We start from the raw sequence: 26,837 nt of genomic DNA on the forward strand, positions 1-26,837 counted from the left end.
TGAGAGATGGAGTAATTGGGATGGAGCCTGCTCAACAGACAACATATTAATAGACCAATAGCACTGCCATAATTTATTTTAATGTTAAATATGATTGATGCTGCATCTGAGAGAGAGGGGGGGGGGGGGAGGGGAGGAGAGAGAGAGAGAGAGAGAGAGAGAGAGAGAGAGAGAGAGAGAGAGAACTGAAACATAATATAGTGCACTGTCATAAACATGAGTTTATAACCACAAAGATTAAGGATTGCTGTTTTAATGGCTTGGACTTCGAGGTCAGTTGTACTGACACAAGAAGTTTGATTGTAACCTCTGAGATCAGTTGCCACATTTGCAACTTGACATCCTTTTATTTTCTTAGAGTATAAATCTCAAAAACTGTGTGAAGAAATAATCTTACGAGATGTATCATATTCAAATGAAAATAATTCTTTTAATAGTCTTTTACAGGTATAGGGACTTGAATTGGAACACACGGAAATTGTCTCAAATTGATATTTCCTTCAGGCCAGTTACAGCTTTGCTGTCCTTTTATTTCTAACAGTGACAGTTTCATATTCTTTTGTATTTTGAAACTTGAGAGATGAGGTGTCATGGTTAACACAATGTACTTGCATTCAGGAACGAGGCTAAAATCCCCATATAGGTATTCACATTTAAGTTTCTCATGGTTTCCCTAAGTTATGTGAGGCAGTTGCTGAAGTAGTTTTTCTGAAAAAGACATAGCAGACTTTCTTGTGCATTGTAATTCAGTTCATATCTGTAATCTATATCTAATAACACAATCATTAAACTTGCCTTCTTTCCTGCTTTGGTATTTCCTTCCTTCCTTCCTTCCTTCCTTCCTTCCTTCCTCTGCTGTGAAATTAAAGTGTACCAAAAACGTGTATCAAGGCCTCATTTGATACTTGATTAAGGTTTCTTCTTTTGCTCTGATTTATCTTCACTACGGATTTAAATGTAACTGTCTAAATTAAACTGTGAATATGTTGTTGAACTTTGTTTGTCTGATTTCCTAATGACGAGTTTTCTCTTTTTAAAACTCACCACTTTTCTTTTGCACACATGCAGAAGGAGAGACAGAGTGAACTGAAGGAAGTTGTGGAACAAATGAAGCAAGAGAAGCTAAAACTTCGTGATTCATACCAACAGCAGGTAGAAACATTAGTCCGTGAGAAAGTCCAAGAATTCCAGTCACAGCTGGATGCTGCTGAGACAGCTTTGGAGCAACGAGAGAAAACACTTGCTGAAATGACGTCACAGCAAATCAAACTTCTCACAGAAAAGTGAGTTAAATTTTGATTGCTCTTTCTTAGCCATTGTATTCTTTGGAAGGCAAATTTCAAAGACTTGTGGCAGTGTCTATAATGTTAGTGGAAGGCACTGTCTTAGAGTACACTAATTTTTGGTACCATTCTTTCTGTTCATTTTGACTTGCTTTGAAAATTAAATGCCTGCTTCTTGTTGGGCAGTATTTCAATATACTTAGAGCTGAAAAGTGTACAGTCTAGTCACTGAAATGTTGTTATTTATATAACAACTTATACATCTCCCTTTTGCTTTGTGTGTAACAACAAACCTGACACAGTAGTACCATAAGGAATATTGAATAGCACTGGTAATGGCCAACTGCAGTGTGACTTGATGTTTCATTCTGTGAATTCTGGCATGTGCTCTATAATATTTAGGTCTTGTAGGCATGTAGATTTCTCAAGGTACTGCACAATTTCTAGATGCACTGTCCTCCTTAAAGATGATATTTCCACCTGGAAAAAGTGCAACATTCCTCACTGCACTTGCTCCACATGAAAATTGTTATAATAAGAATCATTGTGTGTGTCACTCTGTACAACAGAGACCAATGTTCTTTTAATACAGTTGTGCTGTCACACAATTCTTGCTTGCAACTTGCAATGTGTTCACTATACATAATGAATCAGCAACTTAACATGAATGCGTACAAAACGTACTTGGAGTTGATGGGCATTAGGATGAAATTTTTACATTTTGGAATTTTTATCACAATATAAAATTTGCAACTTACTTAATAAATGTGTACATGGGAAGCCACTTTAGAAAACAATACAGTATTGTTGTAGAAGTTTTAAGAACTCTGTTTCTACGGTGACCAATGTAGATACCAGAAAGGTAATAGACTTCCATATTTTGACAAAACATTGAAATAAAAATAAGTCAGCAAACCAAGCAGAACATATCTATGAAAGGAACTGTGAGGAAACGTATGGTGGAATGGATATTGGAGTTTTCACTTGATCCATGAATGAAAAAAGTATTTTGTTATTCTAAGTTCTTAGGTAATGGGGTTTCAAAATCATACAACAGTGTAGAACCAGATGGTAGAACTGCTCTGTCTGGCTTACCATCACCCATGGATAAATAGTTCAGTCAGCTGGTCAGCCCATACTATGTGTTGCGTGCACTCTCCATGGGCAGTTGTCACACTAGTCTGCTGCAGTATACATGCCAGCTCATCTGCTTCCAGTTTCCACTGATGGGAATACTAAATTCTTCCTCCCTGAAAAGGCCATGTAGGCTGAAAATGACCAGGCATGGACATCTGATGCAGAACTAAAGAGAGCACCTTAGGCCAGAGTAGCGGATCAACCACCAAAGAAGGCAATGCTGATGCTACTGGCTGTGTTGGAGGGGTGAGCAGTGTGGAGGCTGAGGCAACACTGATTTGCATGATGGTCCAGATGCTCCTGACCTACATCCACCACAAACAAATGCCAACCTTCATGGCCCACTATGACACTTGGCAGCTACCCATGCTGCTGACTGAAAGACTGGACCCTAACAGCAGTTCTGGAGAGAAAGTGTGGTAGGCCAAGGTGGTACAAGTAATGTGACCCAGTGTACAATGAACTGAGGAGACCCAACGGCTAATGCCAGACTGCACCCACTGACTGGCGTCACCCGATACATAACCAGAAAACTTGACAACCAATTGACAAGGGAAGAGGCAGACACTAACATCTTCATTTGGGTCTTGAGTATACACAGAATGCTGCACCTTCATGTTAAAAGCCAGGTAAAATAGGGCAGTAGTCAGAAGACAGATAGTGTAGTGAACACAAGAGTAATGGAAAAAATGACAGCAATGTGCAAATAGTGTCTGTCGACGATGTGAAGAACAGCTGCACTTCTCCAGATTGCAATGGAGGCCATTCCCCAGAAGACCCTGGAAAAACATCTGTAGGTTTCATAAATGCTCCTCTTGTGTAGAGTACATAACACGGATGTCACTGATGTAGTTTATGCAACAGGGAATTTCCTGAGTCAACTGCTACAAATATTGTGATAAATTCAGTTGCAGATGAGCTTTCAAAAGACACTAACAAGCACGTGCTGCCCAAAAAAACGGAGCCACACACTATCCAAAGTGTGCTCCAGGACTGGCCAAGAAGTAAACTTTTGCAACGGTGTAGCCTGATTCTGTGCTCATGCCCTGCAAGTAAACAAACACCAGATATTCAATGTGGCAATCAATCACTGGCCTTTGGACACAATGTCATGCCAATGCCTTCATTCAAGTCATACCTCTGTGTGACATGTGCAGCAGCTGGAGTTTGTGAGGATGCAATGCTAGGGGGACTACCACCTAACAGCTTTGCTCCTCCATGGCAACCAAGAGGACCGCTTGGAGAATGTTGAGTCGATCTCTGAGGAGAAAAAAATGCTCAATTTTCACCCAAAGAGAGATGTTCCGGCAATCTCACCAAGACAGCCGAAACCATTTTCTGGAAAAATGAGTCGGCAGCTATGGTGGTTGCAACCTCTTGTACTGTCAATAGACTATCCAGCAAGGTTTGCTGCAAGGTATTATTCAATGTGAACACTAGAGCCTTGTGCTGATTGAACGATTGGGCTCCACAGGTAGTAGTGCAGCAGCATTTTCATGCTGACTGGAGGAGTGGTAAAAATGTCATAGCAATAATTACTAACAAAGAGGGCCCATCTGTGCAGTCAGTGGTCAGTCCTGTCTGATGGAAGAGCAAAATAAGTTAACCAGCCGCTTGTGGTTGATAATGAGGAGAAAACTTACTCCGTACCAGAAAACTTGAAACTCTTAATTCCGGTGTCTCCTTCTTCACCTATGAATAATTAAGCTGTCCTGCGGGTAATGTCTTTGATGCATAAGTGACTGGCTGTTCGGTGCCATCCATGTTCCAGTGGGACAGAATCTTGCCAGTGCCATACTGGGACATGTTGCTGGTGAGGGTTAAAGGTTTACCCATTGTAAAAGAAGCCAAATAGAGAGCAGAGCACAAACACTGCTGAGGGACTGAAAAGTCCATTGACAGTGGACAAAGTTAAAGTCCATTTGCCAAAGCCAATTAAGGGGAGGGTAGATGTGCATGGCCAAGGGAATGAACTTGGCATAATACGAAATCGTGCCCAAAAAAGACGGGAGCTCCTTCAGGTTCTTGGGTGCTGTCTAGGGCTGCAATTTGTTCATCCATAGGGATGAAGCGCTCTTTGCTAAGCTTGTCCCAAAAATGCAGTGTTGAGGAGCAAAAGCTGCACTTTTCCAGATTGCAATGGAGGCCATTCCCCAGAAGACACTGGAAAAACATCTGTAGGTTTCATAAATGCTCCTCTTGTGTAGAGCACATAACACAGATGTCACTGATGTAGTTTATGCAACAGGGAATTTCCTGAGTCAACTGCTACAAATATTGTGATTAATTCAGTTGCAAATGAGCTTTCACAAGCCAAGTGATTAAATGGGTAATGCCCAAAGGGAGTGTTGAATACTAAGAAAGTCTGAGAAACTGCATCCAACAGCAGCTGCAGGTATACATTGTACAAGTTGTGTGAAAAATACTGGTCTCCCTGATGGCTTTGCCAAAAATTATTGCGCTTATGGAATTGGATACTAGTTCTTGACACAATACTGAGCTAGGTGGCGCAGTGGTTAGGCACTGGACTCGCATTCGGGAGGATGAAGGTTCAATCCCACGTCCGGCCATCCTGATTTAGGTTATCCGTGATTTCCCTAAATCACTCCAGGCAAATGCCGAGATGGTTCCTTTGAAAGGGTGCATCCGACTTCCTTCCCCTTCTTTGCCGAATCCAATGTGCCCAATGACCTCGTTGTCTGGTCTCCTTCCCCAAACAACCCAACCCTCCTTGACACAATGTGCATTGACCTTCTGTTTAAACTCACCTCAAAGGTTCACGGTGCTGTCAGGCTTCTGAATCACCACCAAATGGATGGCCTACATACATGATTAAACAGGAGAAATGTTGCTCTGATCCTGCCAACACTGCAACTTGGCCTTTACCTTGTCGGGCATGGAGGAGGGAATGGGGTGGGGGCAACAAAATTTAGGCACCACCGATAGCTTAAGAGGGACACATGGTTTAACAGTGTCCCAAATTTCTTCTTTAAACCATTCAATGACAATGGGCCTCTCCTCAGACCTCTCAGTGCTGCACTGTGATTGCTGCCATTCACATGAAACAGTTTTACTAAAGGCGCATGGTCTCTCTTCTCAATAGCCATACTGTTCACTCATGCTATGGCTTGCCAAATCACAGTATGCATGTCATATTGTCATACAACCAGTGTACAGCACCAAATTTGCACCTGGTGACAACAACTGGAACTATTTTTTTTTTTTTTTCCAACAGTAATCAGTTCTGCATTAACTCCTTACCATATCTACCAAGATTTGCTGCCATACAATAATTACATCTCACACTGGACCTCCGTGAGTAGCAGCACTTTAATTACAACTGCCTGATACAAGGTCTTCACATTTTACTTTCATTAAAAAGGTACAAAAACAGTTTTGGTGAAATAAATCATCCATTCAGAAAATATGACTGACTACAAGTTTTGCTTCAGTGATATTTACAATAACAACGTGTTCTTGAACCACCGTAGGTAAAATTGTTTCAAGGCAAGTCTGACTACAGGACCTATATTTATGCCTGTGTATCCTGCGTAAAATCTCTACAAGCAATCTTATTACATTGTGTTTGTGTGTGCTTACAGAAGATTTTGAAGTTTCTTCCTGTGTATCATATCCTCTATGTGGTTAAAAGTATCCGGACATCCCCAAAAACATACTTTTTCAAATTAGGTGCATAGTGGTGCCACCTACTGCCAGGTACTCCATATCAGTGACCTCAGTGGTAATTAGACATCATGAGAGAGCAGAATGTGGTGCTCCACAGAACTCACAGACTTTGAATGTGGACACGTGATTGGATGTCACTTATGTCATACATTTGTACGTGAGATTTCCACACTCCTAAGCATCTGTAGGTTCACTGCTTCCAATGTGATAGAGAAGTGGAAATGTGAAGGGACATGTACAGCACAAAAGCATACAGGCCGATCTCATCTGTTGACTGACAGAGACCACCAACAGTTGAAGAGGGTCGTAATGTGTAATAGGCAGACATCTATCCAGGCCACCACACAGGAATTCAAAACTGCATCAGGATCCACTGCAAGTACTATGACAGTTAGATGGGATGTGAGAAAACTTGGATTTCATGGTTGAGTGGCTGCTCATAAGCCACACATCACACTGGTAAATGCCAAATGACACCATAGCTTGGTGTAAGGAGTGTAAACATTGGATGATTGACCAGTGGAAAAATGTTGTGTGGAGTGACAAATCACAGTACACAATGTACAATGTGGTGATCCGATAGCAGGGTTTGGGTATGACAAATGCCCGGTGAACATCATCTGTCAGCTTGTGTATTGCCAACAGTAAAATTCGGAGGTGGTGGTGTTATGGTGTGGTTGTGTTTTTCATGGAGGGGGCTTGCACCCCTTGTTTAGTGTGGCACTATTACAGCACAGGCCTACATTGATGTTTTAAGCACCTTCTTGCTTCCCACTGTTGAAGAGCAATTCGGGGATGGTGACTGCATCTTTCAACACGATCGAGCACCTGGTCATAATGCATGGCCTGTGGTGGAGTGGTTGCATGACAATAACATCCCTGTAAGGACTGGCCTGCACAGAGTCCTGACATGAATGGTATTGAACACCTTTGGGATATTTTGGAATGCCAACTTCATGCCAGGCCTCACCTACTGACATCAATACTCTCCTCAGTGCAGCATTCTGTGAGGAATGAGCTGCCATTCCCCAAGAAACCTTCCAGCACCTGATTGAATGTATGCCTGTGAGAGTGGAAGCTGTAATCAAGGCTAAGGTTGGGCCAACACCATACTGAATTCCGTCATTACTGATGGAGGGTGCCACAAACTTGTAAGTAATTTTCAGGGAGGTGTGTGGATACTTTTGATCACATAGTGTATATGTTGTGTGTCACACTCCAAACATTTCTTTCATATACATCTCTAACCAGAAACTTTCGGTACTACTAATTTCTTTGGTCTAAATATGTAATTTTTGTCATGTTTGAGTGGAACCCAGGTGATGATGAGGTATTTGTTTTTACTGTTGTCTGTCAAGTGTAGTTATCATTGTTTTCTTGTTTAATTGCTTTTCTTTATGCATCTGTTGGATTGTGTTTGCTAATCACAACTATCATTCAAAACATTCCATTTCCTCTCATGTTAATTAAAATAGCATCTCAGTAACTCAGTCCTCATCACATTGAAATTGACCATTTATATCAATGAATGAACCCCTTACTTGTGGTATCGGTACAAGTAAACCTTCTGAGTATTGCATCAAAGAATTTCCAGGTAATTTATTAAATGTTTGCCATAATCCCTATCAAACTATTTACTTATACTAAACCATCCTAATATTTACAAATATTTAAATTAAAAGTAATTGAGAGATAGAACTAGTTCAACCATTTGAAGGAGAACAGCTACCTCCCCTTTTGTTTTATTGAAATATGTAAGCAGTCATTTTCGCTTTTCTTAAGGGTTTCTTTTATGGGGATTTCATGCATAAGTCTATTAGATAAAGTAGGGAGGGGGGGGGGGGGGGTCAGGCTGGTTGCGGAGGGGAGCAGAGGGGAGGGGGTGATATATGTGTGTGGAATACACTGGAGATCTCTATACACTAAGACATCGCCCAGCCCAAACTGCTAAGGGTAGAAACTTGAAATTTGGAAAATGTGTGTATCTTATACTGCAGGCATCGTTTAAGAAGGGATTTTTTCAAATTCCGACCCTAAGAGGGTAAACAGGGGATGAAGAATATTTTGAAAAAATGTTGCTATTAAGGCAATTTTGAACCTGGACCTACGAAAATTGGTATTTGGTTTCTTGGTCAGAAATAAAGAAATACATGTTTTAGCATTTTTGGAAATGTAACACTACAAGGGTGAAATAGTGGTTGAAAGTGTTTTTTGAAAATATATCATTATTAAAGAACTATTGAATTATTTTTAAAGCTACATCTGTGAATGTTGGTATTTAATTTCCTAGTTAGAAATAAAAAAATACATGTTTCAGTGTTCCTGAAAATTCAACCATCAAGGGAGTCCAGTACTGGATGAATTTTTTAAGTAATTTTGAAGCAAAATTTATGAAAAGTTGTGTTTTACTTTTCTGTTAGATAAAAAGAAATGTTTGGTGGGGGATTATCTCAACAGAAATGCGAAAGGCCCTTTGGACTCCAGCTACCAGAATCAGTTTTTGCTCCGAAGTACATTCGGAAAACACCATACTTATATGGTCTTACATAGTGTGAAACACTTAGAAGGTGTTGCAATTTGTGTTGTTGTTGTTGTTGTTGTGGTCTTCATTCCTGAGACTGGTTTGATGCAGCTCTCAGTAAAGCTGCATGCCCTCGGGAAAAATTACCGCCATAGTTTCCCCTTGCTTTCAGCCGTTCGCAGTACCAGCACAGCAAGGCCGTTTTGGTTAACGTTACAAGGCCAGATCAGTCAGTCATCCAGACTGTTGCCCTTGCAACTACTGAAAAGGCTGCTGCCCCTCTTCAGGAACCACATGTATGTCTGGCCTCTCAACAGATACCCCTCCATTGTGGTTGTACCTACGGTACAGCTATCTGTATCGCTGAGGCACGCAAGCCTCCCCACCAACAGCAAGGTCCATGGTTCATGGGCGGGGGGGGGGGAGGGGGGGGGTGTACAATTTGTGATCAACATAAAAATTCAATTAAATAAAAGCCAAAAAAGTCCCTGCAGGCCATACAGCCCATGCGAGCAAGCAGCAGGCACTAAGCTACTATTCGTATGAATCAAAATTAAATTCTTCTTCATACGTTACTAAAAATTTGTTTAAGAATGGTATAAAAACACACAAAAAGCTTTTTAGTAAATGTACGTTAGTTCATGGAAACGTTTTAATGAATGTTCCTCTTTATTTTTTAAGTGCTGTTGTATAAGAGGCAAATTGACCTCCTTCGTTTTATTTAATCTTCAACAACATCATAACTGTCATGATGTCAGCACATTGCTAGAAATCATTTGCTTTCTAATTATGGTCTTTAGTTGACGCATGTTGTTTGACACCAAAAGTAATGGCTGAGTGAGTAGATTGTCAACTATGTCGGAACCTTAGAACACTAGTAAGAAAAAAAAGTTAAAAGTGATTACTTGTTAAGCCCAATCGACAGAAGGAAAGAGAGCTGAAAACAAGGACTCTTTCTTGGAGAAAGATCCACAAGATTTGCCGTAGAGACAGCAGAGGTCCCAAACCAAATATTAAATGTTACTCTCCATATTGCTGTGACAGATAAAAAGTGAAATGTGGTCAACAGCCTGTGCTTGTTCGCTAAATTGGCCGATAACTCAGATGGCAAATTTACACCAGAACATAAGCAGTTTAAAAAAAAAGGACAGATGATCAGGAAATGGCAAACCATCGAAGGTTGACAAAAATGAGCACAAAGTGGTGGCGGATTACCACTCAACATATGATGATGGCTTGAAAGACAGTGCCCAATACGCAACATAGTGACGAGAGGGCTGAGAGGAGGTCGGCCGAGCTGTTGCGAGAGATTTAATTTCCTGGAGATTGTTCTCATGAAGAGAAGACCAGTGGTGATGACAAAGTGACATCACCTGACATACAGTGTTTGACCAAGGGTATATTGTACCACCATTGGTCATTTTCCTCTCTGTTCCATTCACAAATGCTTCCATATTGAAAAGGCCTATTCTCAGTTACTTAGCTATTTTTGAGCACTATTTAAAGGTACATGTGTTCATGGGATAAGGAGGGATCCGTCGCTATAAGTCGCTCATACACATCCACTCCTACTCGATCATTCTAACTCACCTCATTATTTCTGTGTATATGTGTCTCTCTGTCTGTTGGCCACAGTCTCCCCCATTGTGTTCACTATTACTGTCTCCTTTCACTGTCACTGTCTCCCTGTTGCCATCTCGTACTGCTACTTTCTTCCTACAGCTGCTGTCTCTTCTCACTATCACTTTCTCTCTTCACCTTGTTTTCATTGTCATAGACTCTGTCTCTGATTATCGCTGGCTCGTACCCATATCCACTTCCTTATTCTCCTTATTTCTCTCCCACTGGCACTATCTCCTTCACTCTTTTTGTAGCAGTGTTCTGTCACTGTCAACTATGTTCCACTGCAACTGTGTTCCTCTCCTCCTCTCACACTGTCTTTTCTCCTTTGCTCTTTCTATACTGCAACAACTGCCTAGGTATCTTCCAGTATTTGTTAATTTTCCATCTCTCTCACACTGACACTGTCTCCTTCTCTCTGAGAATAAAAAAAATGTGAATATGTTCACATGCCAAAACACTTGATAAATTTTTAAAGATGCTAGGGAAGGAATGAGGCAGCTCATACTCCACTTTTCAGTCAGTCTTTTAAACAGGAGTATAGTTGCCTTTTTTTGTGCTCCAATATGAATATTTTTCTACTGATTCCCTTCTTTTCACTGCTACAGCATGCATGTCACCCACATGATAAGAATTTATGGGTCAGCAAAATTTAGATAATTTGCTTACATGAAGTTGAAATAATGCAAAACTAATTTTACACCTCAGACCATGTTTTACCTGCACAAAAATTTTACATGTTATATAGTGCTAGAATGTGGGGTTCCCAGAACCCTTATGATGATAACAGAGACACATTACATCATATCTCTCCATGCTTTGTCACTTCATAAACTACATCTTTGCCTCATACTGGATTTTACTTGTGTATTTTACATCATGTACAAGTAGGATAAGTTTGAACTTCTGTATCTCAGAAATGGATAAAAATATCAAGAAAACTTTCAAGGCTGTGTGTGATAGAGTTCTTAGGAAAGTGTCATAAAAAATACAGCCATTTTGTGTGTATAGCCGTCTTGGAATCTGCAACTTGGTTTTGGTACCCGAAATCATGTTTTTTGATGTGCTTTTCGAAAACAGATAAAGATTTTTGAAAACTGGAAGACGGCACTTTTAGATAAATACGTAGATAACATACTGTTAAAATTTGAGCAATTTGCTGCTGTTAGTGATTTAGATATCTGGTGCTGACAGAGGAAATATGGTGAAAAATGCTTTTCAGGTTCTCTGAAGAGCCACCGTGAATTAAATGGTGCCTCCATAAGCCCCTTAAGGGGCACTATAGACCACATCTAAAGTTTAAAGGGCCAACTGATTTGCTCCATTTGCCTAAGCTGGGGGAAGAGTGTAATACAGTATTCAAACTTTGACCCTGCCTGTACTGTAGGATAGTTAGAGGAAAAATCCCATTTCCATGCATGGCATTTTGGAACATACTGGTAGTCCATGCATACTGATGCCCTTAATATGAAGGTAGTGCTCAGAAGAATTCCCACTTTTTAAGGAGTCTTAGAATTGTACAATCTGATGTTCAAGAATGTAAAATCATTATCTTTCATAATCTTATTATGAAAACTATTTTAACCTGACACAATAGCCCATTGTGGTCCGACGGGTGGATAATAATATAGAATATACGAGGGTGGGAACTTAAATAGTGACAACTATTTATTCACAACTCATACAAAAGAGCTACATGTTTGCACCTGTTAATGTCCTTCAAAGTAGTCACCAGCTTTGTGTAGAACCTGTTGCCAGCAATGTGGAAAGTGTAGCATACCATTAGCAGAGTCTGTTCTGTTGATAGTGCGAATGGAGCGGTCTATTGCCTGTCAAATTTTGCGAACAGTTCTGAAGCGAATGCCATGAAGTGGTTCCATCATCGTCAGAATCAGATCAAAGTCACAAGGACTGTATTACTGTTTGTTTGTGGAGCATTACCTGGGACCAGCTTTGCGAAAGAAGTGGCGACACTTTCTGCGCAACCTACCCATCATTTTGCACGACATTATGCTCTGTTCGGTTGATGGAACTGGCAAATACTGTACCATCCACCATACTCCCCAGACTTAAGTCCTTGTGACTGTGATTTGATTACGAAGATGAAGGAACGATTTCGTTGCATTCGCTTCAGAACTGTTCCAGAGATTTTACAGGTAGTAGACCACTCCACTCGCACAATCTACTGAACAGGGTCTGCTAACTACATACTACGCTTTCCACATTGCTAGCAATGGCTTCTACACAATGCTGGTTGTGAATAAATAGTTGCCACTATTTAAGTTCCAACCCTGTTTTAAATATTCACCTCTGACTTTTACAAGAGCCTAAAGGCGCGCACACACAATAATATTCCTGATAATAATAATAATAACAAACACCAGATATTACAGCAAGCATATTATTAAAGATCCCAATACCACAACAGATAAATGTAGACTTTGCAAACAACAAATATAAACAGTAGATCACATCACAAGTGGATATACAATACTAGCAAATACAGAATACACCAGAAGACATGACAATGTAGCAAAAATAATACATCAACAACTTGCCATACAACATAAACTAATAAAACAACACGTTCCCACATGCAAGTATGCACCACAAAATGTACTGGAGAATGATGAATACAAATTATACTGGAACAGAACCATTATAACAGATAAAACACCACCACATAACAAACCTGACGTCATACTCACCAATAAAAAGAAGAAATTAACACAAATAATCGAAATATCCATACCCAATACAACAAATATACAGAAGAAAACAGGAGAAAAAAAATTGAAAAGTACATCCAACTGGCTGAGAAAGTCAAGGACATGTGGCATCAGGATAAAGTAGACATTATACCAATTATACTATCAATTACAGGAGTCATACCACACAATATCCACCAGTACATCAACACAATACAGCTACATCCAAACATATATATATAACTACAGAAATCTGTAATTATTGATACATGTTTAATTACCCGAAAGTTCCTAAATGCAATGTAACATATACCATACAGTTAAAAGGAAGTTATGCTTGATCGAGGTCTGCGTCACTTTCCATTTTTAACCAGACATAACGTCTGAGAAAAATTCAATAATAATAATAATAATGATGATGATGATGATGATGATGATGGTGTCCCTATCATAAACAGCACTTTGAGCAGTTAAGAGGACCTGTGTTAAATTCCAATTAGAATGGTCTTTCCCCTGACTTTTAATCATCAAAATTAATAACTCGCCACAAAAGTGGAAAATCATCTCACCATGTATCGTGTAGTTTTGTCAACATTAGGGGCAGCACCCGAACATTTACTTCCATGAAATCTAAGCAGTCCAGGATGGTATACAGTCCCCCTGAGTGCACTTCTTACTTTTACCAAAAACATACATTTGGTAGCTGCCTGGTTGTGGTGTCATCCGAGACACAAAGTGTGGCGGCATTTGACTGACATGGACTGGTTGATAGCTCGTTGCAAAGTGTGTCTTCATTGCCTCTCTGGCTGTATTAATATCTGCCTGGTTGTGGTGTCATCCGAGACACAAAGTGTGGCGGCATTTGACTGACATGGACTGGTTGATAGCTCGTTGCAAAGTGTGTCTTCATTGCCTCTCTGGCTGTATTAATATCTGAGTGCAACAGACAGCTGAACGTAACATCTGCTGTCTATCGCTCTCTGTCCAGGTAGTGTCATCTAAATTGCCACTTTCTTGGACACGTGTTATTTAATAACTCTGTTGTATATCAATTTACAATATTCATAATTTTTATATAATTTAAGTTGGCTCAGTTACTGGAAAAGTTTCAGTGCGATTGAAGTTAAACTTTGGCAGCTAGAATTTTTATAATAGAACTGACACATGACCTCCAAACTACTTCTTTAAGAGTCCTTGTATTGATTATTATTTACATTAAAGTCTTGAAACTGGGTACCATAGTATTATTTAATGGATATAACAAAGTGCTGTAATTAGTATTTTCTGTCATTAATACATATGATCCTTAATCTATTATGAATAAGGACGTTTTTGTTCCAACGTAGTTTTTATTAAATTACTTGAAAATTACTAGAGGTACCTTAATGAAGTCACATAGTTAATGTTTTTATACAAAACTGAGGCCACAAATGAATTTTCATCTTTCTGTGCCTAATATTTAGCGCTTTCAATTTTTCGTAAAAATGCCAGTTTTGACCAAAATATTGCTCCGATCAAGTTGAGACTTGGAACAGTTGATTGTGACATACATTTGCATGTACTGAACAATTTTTAGCATTCTAGCTTTATTATTTAGTGCCATTTTTTCTTAAAGCAATGTACTGGGTGAAACAGATTCATCTGATCATTCTGAGCTTTAACTACTTTAACATTAATATACTGAAGCATATATTGACAAATTTTGGAAAAGTTACTTTAATTTTATGCTTAGATTATGGCACAATACTTTGTATGCTATGCACAGGTGCATTATGATGTGGCACTAGTAGCTGTGAACTGGGATAAGTCCTGGCACACTTGCTCGCCTCCGTATCTCTCAAATGGTACAGTGCTTGTTTCGACAATCATACCCTGTTTATTTTTGTGAAAAAATTATTGTTGAATAAAATTAAATGATAGAAACAAATGAAGTTACTATACATTTTAGGCACTTCTGTGAACATATTTTAGGAACTTCTGTGAACATCCATAACATACCCATATTCTACAATGTGCATTTCTTAACACATTCATTTATTTGTATTGTTGTCTCTATGTGTCAATTTTTATCTGTTAACTGACCATCTGCCTTGAGCAAGTTTCATTTTTATAAGATGGGAGGAATTTCTCACACCCATTTTCTGTTAATTCACCATGCATGTTAACCTACTGACTTCATTACACTTATTCCTCTTTATTTTCATTTATTCGTGTCTTTGACGCTTCGTTCTTCCTTTTATCTTTGTCAGCCTACCAACCTAATTATTTACATACAATTTTAGTGTGATCCTCGCACCACTTCCACATATTTCCTTTAATTAATATTAAAATGTTTTGGCTTGCATCTAGTGGAATCATTTTATTACTCTCTCTTACCTTCAGAAAAATTTCCTCCCAATTGTAAATTATAAATTTTGCAGAGTTTATTGTTTCAGATTTTAGAAATTTTCAGCTGCAGTTACTTTCCTTACTGCAAAGTATATGTATTTTACTTTTCCTAATCCTTTTTATGGATCTTATTTATTATTTATTTACTTCAGCCATAATTTTTGCTATGATACTCAAAAGTTACCCTCCGCAAACTACCTCTCATATTATCTTGTAAGTCATCAATCGGGTATAGTCATTCTCAAGGATCATTCTTACTCACTAGGAACACATTACAAACTAATAACATATGTACAATATGAAAACATATATTCCTTATTTACTATAGGTAGTACAGAAGAAGAGAATGAAACTCGAAAGGGAAATAAAGTTTTTTTTCCAGTTGGGACCACACATTACGTCAAGCTGTATATCTGCCAAAGAGGGGCCGACTCCTTACAGAAACTGGTATAGATAGGACAGAAGACGAGAATGAAACATGAAAGGAAAATGAATATAAAGTTTCATACACCTGGGACCGCACAACAGGCCAAACTGTGTATCTGCCAGATAGGGCAAACTTCCTAAAGATTTACAATATTTCATAATACCTAGTTCTTTCTTACTTTTTAGGTGTTCAAAATGGTATGCGTTTGCCTGAGGCTTACCTATTACCCCAAATGGTCCTTGATAAACATGCATAAACATCTTTGTTTGGATAATCTATTATTACGAGGCTTGTACCAATTGGTATCAAAGACTCATGCTGTACTGGTCTAGAAACTTTTCCAGTGGTACCTATTACTCTTAAGCCACTTACTTTCATGTCAGTTAATTCACTCTTATTGAGAATAGAATCAAAAAATGCTTGGGATAAAGCACTTACTTCACTGCCATTATCAAGAAGATAACACACTGTTACTCCTGAGATGTTAGTTTAATTATAATAGGGTGAGTTATTCTAGTTTTAGCAGGTTCCTCAAAAGTTTTCTAATAAATCCTTTTCAGTCTGTAGTTTTGTTCAGTTGCAAGTACATTCGAATTTAGATTCACAGGGTCATCAATCTCTCCATTCTCAGCTGTATTTTCCAACCTGTCCACCAGTTTTAAATCAGAGCACTTCACCAATTCCTCTACTTTAATTTGCTGCACATCAGCTAAACTACTCTCTCGCTCTGGGCAAATGCGCCCCTGTGCAACATTGCTATCTATAACAATGTCATTGGCTTTTATAAGTAGTGGCAAGTCAACACAGCTAATAGGTTCATGGCCTCATTATTATTACCTCCCCCTTGGTATCTCAACTGCTCCTCTTCAAAGCCTTGCAAAACTGACTCTACCTCCTCTACCGAAACTTTAGCCTGCAGATTGCCATTATCGTCAAAGGTGTTGGCCTTTATTTCATCTTCGTCCTTATTAAATTCCAACCTGTTAATTTGTTCCTTCCTATTATCTGTAGTATTTTCTTTCTCCTCCTCGACCCATTTTTCTAATGTTTCCAAAATGCTGTCAAAATATATAATGTGAGTGATTTAGCACATCAGTGGTACTGTCTGTTCCTATTTAATCATCCTTACTATCAGTCTGCATGTGCTGACTGACTGTGATATGTGTTTCTGTTACTGGCTGTGTTACGGTTTCCACCTTGTGAACACCAGTTTCCTCACAGACGGGACTTAGTTTCCCACATGCAGCTTGTTGTGATCATTAGATACAGAATCATATGGGGCAGAATATTGCTCTCTGTCTTGTCTCATTGGCACATTATGTAAATTTCTGCTTTCATCATAATAATTATTTCTACAGCGAGGTGGCTGTCAACGCCCTCCTCCTCTACCACAGCCTTGACCATGATAATTAGATTTTGTATTCTGAACCTCCAAACTTCTAACATTCATGTTCCCACTGTCATTATTTCTGTTGTTTAATTGATTGTTAGAAGACCTATTATTATTTTACATCTGCTCACAAACAGGCTACTCTTTCTACTCACTCCAGGTACCTAATTAACCCATCCACATTATCACTAGGTATGGAAATGATTCTTTTCTGGCAATACCAAGGCAGCTTACCTTCTAATCCCATGATAATCATTTCCGGTTTCAACTTTTCTGTCAAATGTGACAGCCCCTCCTTTCCAGAGTTCTAGTTTACTGGTTCACGACCTGGAACAAACTTTTTACCACTCCAAAACTCTCTCCAGACATTGTTTTGTTTGTTGTGTGACTAGTACTCATTAAGAAATGCAGTTTTAAATTTAGATAGAGTTTTTCCTCTAATCATTACATCATCTGACCACGGAAAGCATTCCCTGACAAATGACTTCTTCTGAAAGAAATTTTCTCTTGTTCTGACCATGCATTTGGCACAGAATTTGTTTGGATCAAAACCTAAAAATTGATGACATCCAATGAAAGTGACGTCAACTGAGGCAACATGCTGTACAGTAGTATTACAAAACTACCAGGGGTTACTCTATTTTCTATGTTAGTAATACTAGTATTTAGTTGTACTGCTTGCACTCTGCCAGAAAATCTTTTATCAACATCCTTACATTATTACTCACAATCAGATTTTACATTCTTAATATCTTTTTGACAAGCATTTACTTTAGTAGTTACTTCTTAAATCAATTAGAGCGAAGTGTGGATTCAGTGCCTATTTATTCTGACAACCTGCCTTCCCTAAGTTCAACTTCATCCTTTTAAAAGCTTTGCGAACTTCCTTAATTTTGTATTTGAAAATACTATGCAATTTATTTAGCTGTTGCCCTACTTTGGGGTCAGAATCAATTTTTTAATTTAAGTTGTTCAGTTGTGAGCACATTTCACCCTTTAGCTCTTTACAAATAAATTCAATCTTACTGTTAAGTTCTATATTACTATCTTTTAGGTTGTTATTACTATCCTTTAGTTCTTTATTACTAGACTGTCTTGCTACGTAACTGTTTATTATTGGATTCCATCTTATTGTTCAGTTCTATGTTATGTGATTCAAGTTTAGAAAACAATAATTTGCATCCAATTTGGTGCCTCTACATTGGCACTTGGCATTTCCACCAGTTTTAAAGGAGTTCCTAGCATACCCTGACTTGGCTGAATTTCAGACATATTGCACTCAGTTTCATTATCTGGTAACTCTATTAATTCTACTTCTTCTTCTTTGACCTCTACTTCAATCACCTCATCATCAGAAACTGGTCCTAACTTTGCAGTAACATTAAAAATTTACTTCCAATTCTGGATTTATTACTTTGACTGAACCATCGTCATTAATTTCAGTTTTGAATTCTGACTTCTCAGAGACTGGTTCCATCTTAACTTTTGCACTATTCTTACCAATATATTCCATTTTCAGTAGCCTGTTAAAATAAATTAACAAATACTTCAAATATTCTTGACTTAATTGGTTGACCTCGACAAAAAGTGCCAGTGAGGTGTACCAGCGAACATGATGTGATGAGTCACAAAGTAATGCATGTAGCAGTAGCAGCTGTGGTGGTGAGGATGGCAGCGAGTAACGCTTACTGCTGTAGCTCCAGGGGGAGCTGGCCACTGGTGAGCCCGTGCAGTAGGTTGCAGATAGCTCACAAGTCCACACATCTCTTATGATGATGCGCTGTCTTCTTCTAACCTCAGCACTCATGGTAGTCATGTTCTGGTGGTGTCTTCTTGCCCCCTTCTGTCACAATCAAGGTTACTGTGGCTAACATTCACAGTTTAGTTTCCACACTTGTGAGTAAATCTTGGCACTGTTCTCGTACTGGTCTCAACATATTTCACTGCGGTATCCCGTTAGTGCCTACCGAGCTCCCCGTTTAGTGCTGATCACTTTCACTGAAATTTCCTGACCAATTAAAACCATGTATGTGGTGGCAGGTGGATAATAGTATAGAATATATAAATATTCGTCTCAGTCTTTTACAAGAGCCTGGAAACTATTTTTGTGGTCAGCAAGAAGCCAATGAAGAACATACTGACCATAATTTCCAGTCTGTAAGTCCACATTCTTCTTGTGCTCCCCGAAAGAAAATGTTTTTGCTCTCTACTTACACAGTAGGATCAGGAACTATGACGAAAAATAAATGTTTTGAGTTCTAACTGATTAATATATTCAGTAAAAGTTCATATGCACTCGCATAATAATATTCCTGATAATATTGACGAAGTTTGGAAAAGTTACTTTAATTTTTAATTTCATTCTTAGATCATGGTGCAATACTTTGTATGCTACACACAGGTGCGCTATGATGATGATGCGGTAGTAGCAGTGAACTGGAGTAAGTCCTGGTACACTCACTCACCTCTGTGTCTCACAAATCATACAGCACTTGTTCTGCCACACCTTGAATGTACAACACTGATCAATGTCTAAATTGATTTAGTATAGAAAGTGATGACTGGTTTTGTTGTTTGTACAAGTATTTCCAGTTATGGGTTAAAATTGTTGATGAATCCTCTGTTTCTGATTTGTAGATATCAGATGGAAGTAAAGCTACTAGAAGAGAAACAACAAGATGAAATGAAGTTGTATAAGATACAACTAGCACAGGCAAATCAGCAGCTTGCAAAATTACAGGCACAGCTTCAGTTGCAAACTAAACATCGAAATGAACTTTTGGAGCAACTTCATGATGCAATGGAGGCTCAGTGGCAGGAGGCTTTACGTATGGTGGTGAGTCTCAAAATTTTTAAATGATGCCCAGTTTGTTTCCAGCAGTATGTTTTTTATTCAGATTGGTGTGTAGCTTCCAGGGAATTTGAATTAAACAGAAAGCATCTGAGGAAACCATGTATAAATAAGAGCAATGAATGCAGATTTTTGTATTTAAGGTACTATAAATACAGCCTTTCATCATGTTGTTTCTAATAATCAGTTGACTTTACAGCTGCTATCTGGTATGCTTACTTAAGTTTTTCAGGAAACTTATACACGCGCGCACGCACATGCTCACACACACACACATGCGCGCGCGCCCGCACACGCACACACACACACACACACACACACACACACACACACACACACACACACACACTCTCTCTCTCTCTCTCTCTCTCTCTCTCTCTCTCTCTCTCTCTCTCTCGTCTCTCAAGAGTTTACTGTTACTCCTCAAAATAGTTTTATGTAACTGTCAAGAGTAGTAAGAATTTTGCCTTCTGAAGGTATGTCTTAAAAATTTCTCAAGTGAATTTTCCGTTTGCTAAAATATTGAAACTAGTTTTTTTTTTAATATTCTCATTATTCTAGCCACGTTTATTTACAATTTGAACTCATTTCAAGAATCAACCACATCCTCTGTGTAAGGAATAAGCTGATATAATTACTGACATAGCTATGTAACCATTCTTCTTATTTACAGTGCACCTGTGCCTATTAAGAAGGCTCTCATAGTAGGTGTTTTGCATGAACCATAAGAATCCATGGGTCAATTGCACATCGTCCCTCATTACCGAATGAGGTGGTGCAGTGGATAGCACACTGGACTTGCTTTCGGGAGGACGACTATACAATCCTGCGTCCGGCTATCCTGATTTGGGTTTTCCGTGATTTCCCTAAATCACTCCAGGCAAATGCCGGGATGGCTCCTTTGAAAGGGTATGGCTGATTTCCTTCCCCGTCCTTCCCTAATCTGATGAGACCGATGACCTCACTGTTTGGTCTCTTTCCTCCAAACAATCCAACTGTGCCTCATTGCAGTTGTTTAAAAGAGTTATACAGTGTGGGTCATATTTACATAGTGAGCCACCAGTTTCTGTGGAGGAATACATGATAGCTATGGACCAGAAAATGTAGCATCTGTTTTTGGTGAAAACTGCATCTATTTTTGTCAAAATTCACATTTATTTCAGCAAAATTTGCATCTAATTTTTTTGTAAATGATTTGATAAGCAACACAAATTTAAAAGATTGTCACACTAATGTCTGCAGACGAAGCTTAGTGCTTTGAAACTATCTGTGTTTTTTTTAAGAGGAGGTTTACTATGTTCTTTGAGAATTTTTTTCTCGGGATGTGTTATAGATATCAATGTCAAATTTGGTCAAAATGTTTATAGATATTTCCTCTACCAACTGGAATTTTTTTGAGCAGAAATGTTGAAGATTAAAGGCGGGAGAGCTGTCAGAATGAAACAAAATTTCAATGTAGTCCTCTATGCACAGTACGTCACTGGTCAGCCGGCTCGTCTAAAATCAAAATTCAGTTGACGTTAGCAAAGTATATAAGATTCTTTAGGAGTTGTACCTCACTTAAGTTATTTGGATAAAAATAAGGTGTTTTTTTTTTTCATCGATTTTTCGACTTCGTCGGCCCAGTTAAAAATATTTATAGTTGATTGATCAAAATAAGTGGTACAACTCCTAGACAATTTAGTTAGCTTTGTCGGAAACAAAGAATCATGCCAATCGGTTCAGTAGTTTGAAGTTACCATACCGCACGATAAAAAAGGCACCATTTCGAGAAAAACGTGTTTGAAGTTTGGACTACATATAAATGCAATATTATGCAACGTACGTTCAATCTGCTATTCCAGGTCTATAACCTAGACCTTCCTCTTCCTCATAGAGGGTGCTCTGCTCAATCTGGGCCATCCTGCACTGCTCCAGAGCCGCTCGTACAGCTGATGACAAGCGGTTTTTGGCCGCTTGAATCCGGTGGTCGTCCGAATACTTGCTGAACTGCATTGAATAGAGTCCCAGGGTGACGTACATCATTGTCATGGTGTTCAGAATTGCTGAATACCCTTTGTTGAAGCTGCTCACTGCCAGTAAAGTCGCAATCTCCCCAGTCTTCGCACCAGAATGCGAATGCTTGGGAGCTAACTTCCAAACACACATGCTCAAACTTTCATTTGAATTTTGTGTGTTTCCTCCCAAGCACTGGTACAACAACGCGTCCTCTAAAAGAAAACAACTGGTGTGTGAAAAAGGCCGATTTCAGGCAGGTGCATTTTTTTGTTCAACCGTATTTGGAAAAACCGTTTCAGGAGTGTATTCTTAACACTTTTATGGGTCCAAAAATGCAATTTAAAAAAATCAATTTTTTGAACCAAAAGATAATACCCCCCTTAAGAAATGGTGCTTGGGGAATTTCTTGACTGGAAAGTTTGCTTTTGCAAAAACTTCAATAGTCTTTTTTTTCTCTCCCTGAGATGGCCTTTGTTTTGTTCTTTTTCCTGTATTTAAGCTTTCAATAAATCCTTATTCTGTTGAGAAGCAGCAACATTGTTCTGCTGCTGAACTGAATGTGTGTCTGATTTAAGGTGTTTCTCGACATTGTCTTCTTGGCCAATTCCATAATTACAAAATTGGCAGAATATGAATTTTGACCCTTCATAGGCATTCATATCCATGGTATCCATACATGACAGTGCTACACATTGAACCAAAGAGGCATTTAGTGTAGAAGTAGAACTGAAAATAACTCTATTTGGACATTAGGGAGAAGATTTTGCTATGGCCAAATAGCCCAACAAATTTGTTTTGCAGTTGCTATAGTGCGGAGTGCAGACACTATAAATTGAAAGATGGCTGGGAGTGTAAGCAAATCAGAATTTTGACCATGAGAGGGGATAGGAGTGGCGCAGAGAAACAAGTCCCGCTTCCCTCTGGCAGGGCAGTAGTTTACAAGTATTCTTTACATTTCTGTGAAAGCAGACTGTACGTGGTCACGGCGATTGCTGATCCTTTTTGGCGTTGTGAGAATCATATTACATGATGGATCAGGACTAGTCTCTTCACTCATTTCAGAATAAGAAAAGAAAAACCACGAAACAGGGAAAGGCTGTTATGTAATTGCTTACTGTGATTGGCAGTGTGTTGTAAACAAGATAGTTATGGCTTGACTTCTAGCTGTATTTGGTGCAACCACAGTTCAAAACACCCAACACTTAAAACTGCCATGAGAAAAGTCTCTGTGTTACATCAACTTTTGAATTGTAGCTAGCAGACAAATGTACATGTTTCTTTGGTCTAAGAAGTTATGTCCGACTGCTGAGTACTATGTGACATTACATAGCTTGTATGTTATAGAGACCATTCAACTGTTACTCTACTCCCTGGAGATCACAAATGACATCTGTTTCTTACTGTTTTCATTTATGTCAAAACAGCCAAAAAAAAAAAAAAAGAGATGGCAGCAGAGAGTAAATTGCTCAGATGAGCACCTACTTGACAATAAAGAATAATTGCTGAGAAAATAAAGATCAGAAGTTGTGTAAAATTAATGGAAAGAGTTATGTTGCTGCCAGGGGAGTTGTGATACATTTCAGCTGGAGGACTTATGAAAATCTGTGATGTTTGCTGTCTCTTCATGGACCTTGTGATATTTACCCCTGCGCCAATACTGTTACTCCTTAATGGCATTTAAAAGAAAATTGATACACACATTGTTAACATTCCACAACAACCTTTATTTTATGTTTCGTTGTGAACTCGATTTGTTGGCCTTTGTCAGACAACCTGAGACGGTGCAGGCAGTTCACACATCATCTGCAACAGCTGCTATCTGGAAAAAGACTGTTGTTTCCAAAGATATGTGACACTTTGAAGATTATGCATCTTTATGAAAAGCACAAATTGCAGTGCTTCAATTTGAAATAGGTGTAAAAAGAAGAAATACTATGCAAAGATGTGCAAAATGTTTGACTCAAAACATAAAAGTTAAAATATAGAACAGACTGCTGAAGCAAGGCTTTTAGTGGAGTTGGAGTATGGTGAGTGATATATGAAATGATGCAATTTGTTCCAACTACACATTTAATGGTAGGAATCACAGTTCAAAACAAGCACTCACTTCAGGATAGGCGTAAAAGAACCTTCAAGTGTGACTATGTTCTCATGTCACTGGCATAACAACAACAAGTGGCTCAATAGACTGCTGAATCATGCTGTGGTTGTAGGTGTACTATTAATACACAAGCACTCTCTTAAATGTGTATGTTAGCCAGCCAGTGGGAGAAAACACTATTTGACAGAGTCTGTAGTGTAAGAAGCCACTCTCATTTTAAAGTATTTCAGTAACTGTTTGCTCCAACATTTTAATTGTTTTAAAAGTTGCAAGCACTTTTAATACTGTGAATATTTTTGTATGCCTTTCATGAAGCAGAGAGCTCCTTTTTCTTGAAAAACTTAGACTGAAATTTGATTCCTGTTGAGCCAAATTATATTGTTTTATAAATTGTGTGACAACCTGAGCTCACCTCCATTTACGTATAACAGAAGTTAGTGAGTAAAGCGGGGTGATATACAAATAAATCAGTGAGTCTTTTGAGAGTAAATTATAACAACATTGAAATGTAGTTGTAGTTCAGTTATGCCAATAATGTGTGTATATGTTTCTGTGTAAGTTAACATGCCTCAGACTGTTTGCGCAATGATGTAATGGTAAATAAAATTAATACTACTACTGGAAGTCAAAGTACACAAAGAGAGGACAAAGTGTTTTACATATTCCCACAATGTCTGTTCAGTAATAAAGGCATGACAACATGCAAACAAAAGTTGTAGTAGTAGTAGTAGTAGTAGTAGTAGTAGTAGTAGTTGTTGTTGTCTTCAGTCCAGAGACTGGTTTGATGCAGCTCTCCATGCTACTCTATCCTGTGCAAGCTTCTTCATCTCCCAGTACCTACCGCAACCTACATCCTTCTGAATCTGCTTAGTGGATTCATCTCTTGGTCTCCCTCTACAACTTTTACCCTCCATGCTGCCCTCCAATACTAAATTGGTGATCCCTTGATGCCCCAGAACATGTCCTACCAACCGATACCTTCTTCTAGTCAAGTTGTGCCACAAACTTCTCTTCTCCCCAATCCTATTCAATACTTCCTCATTAGTTATGTGATCTACCCACCTAATCTTCAGTATTCTTCTGTAACACCACATTTCAAAAGCTTCTATTCTCTTCTTGTCCAAACTATTTATCGTCCATGCTTCACTTCCATACACTCCATACAAATACTTTCAGAAATGACTTCCTGACACTTAAATCTATATTCGATGTTAACAAATTTCTCTTCTTCAGAAACGCTTTCCTTGCCATTGTCAGTCTAAATTTTATATCCTCTCTACTTCGACCATCATTAGTTATTTTGCTCCCTAAATAGCAAAACTCCTTTACTACTTTAAGTGTCTCATTTCCTTATCTAATTCCCTCAGCATCACCCGACTTAATTCAACTACATTCCATTATCCTCGTTTTGCTTTGGTTGATGTTCATCTTATATCCTCCTTTCAAGACACTATCCATTCTGTTCAATTGCTCTTCCAAGTCCTTTGCTGTCTCTGACAGAATTACAATGTCACCGGCGAACCTCAAAGTTTTCATTTCTTCTCCGTGGATTTTAATACCTACTCCGAATTTTTCTTTTGTGTCGTTTAATGCTTGCTCAATATAGAGATTGAATAACATCGGGGAGAGACTACAACCCTGTCTCACTTCCTTCCCAACCACTGCTTCCCTTTCATGCCCATCGGTTCTTATAACTGCCATCTGCTTTCTGTACAAATTGTAAATAGCCTTTCGTTCCCTGTATTTTACCCCTGCCACGTTCAGAATTTGAAAGAGAGTATTCCAATCAACATTGTCCAAAGCTTTCTCTAAGTCTACAAATGCTAGAAATGTAGGTTTGCCCTTCCTTAATCTAGCTTCTAAGATGAGTCGTATGGTCAGTATTGCCTCACGTGTTCCAACATTTCTACGGAATCCAAACTGATATTCCCCAAGGACACTGGACTCGCATTCAGGACGACGATGGTTCAATCCCGTCTGCAGCCATCCTGATTTAGGTTTTCCATGATTTCCCTAAATCATTTCAGGCAAATGCCATGATGGTTCGTGTTATAACCTTTAATCACAATAATTGCGTGGATTTTCACACTCTCTCTTAGAAACAATAGCTGATCACATGATTACAACTCAGTCTCTCGTATTCGACTGCTGTGCCGTGACATGCGGCCGGTGCCGTTCGTAGCTAGGTGGCGCTCCCGCGCTCATCTGATTTGCGGAGCGCCTCTATCGCCGTTTGTGCGTACTGTCGTGGCGGCACTGTTAAATGTCGTGGCACTATCACAACACTTTTCCCCCCTTGAAAAAAATAAACACTCACTTCCTTGGAGACATGGTCAGCGCAGAGACATCCATGGCCTCTTGTGAGGCCCCGAGGAGATCCCGCGCAGAGACACGGGAGTATGGTCGAAAATGTCCAGGACGGAAGCTCGTGCGAGGAACGTGCCTCCTGGATGAGATGATGGGTGAAAACTCCGGAGCAGCATCCATAGGTGTCATTGACCTGGGAGTGTGCTCCAGCGAGATGGGTCCCGGAGAAGGCGGCGTCGCGACTGGGGCCGGTTCCGGAGTACTTGGAAGCGGCAGCGACGGCGGCTGCATCAACACGGACGGTAGATCGGCAGCAGCGACAGGACTGGCGTCTCGAGCTGGTGGAGGCGAAGGATGGGGCGGTGGCACAGGCGTGGCCACCACTCGTGGGCGCATCTGGTCGTAATGGCGAACAACTG

The 26,837-nt window shown here is 39.2% G+C and overlaps 1 protein-coding gene across 11 annotated transcripts in view; it reads left to right on the forward strand.

Annotated features, from left to right (window-relative positions):
• LOC126268066 (centrobin) overlaps positions 1-26,837 on the forward strand; it is a 245,520-nt gene that overhangs the window by 142,668 nt on the left and 76,015 nt on the right. For all 11 annotated transcript variants that reach the window (XM_049973525.1, XM_049973550.1, XM_049973505.1 and 8 more), the window contains 2 exons: positions 1,069-1,283; positions 19,799-19,997. In XM_049973525.1, the coding sequence (XP_049829482.1) occupies positions 1,069-1,283; positions 19,799-19,997 (414 nt within the window). The remainder of the gene's footprint in view (positions 1-1,068; positions 1,284-19,798; positions 19,998-26,837) is intronic.

This window comes from Schistocerca gregaria, chromosome 1, assembly GCF_023897955.1.
Source record: "Schistocerca gregaria isolate iqSchGreg1 chromosome 1, iqSchGreg1.2, whole genome shotgun sequence".
NCBI lineage: Eukaryota > Metazoa > Arthropoda > Insecta > Orthoptera > Acrididae > Schistocerca > Schistocerca gregaria.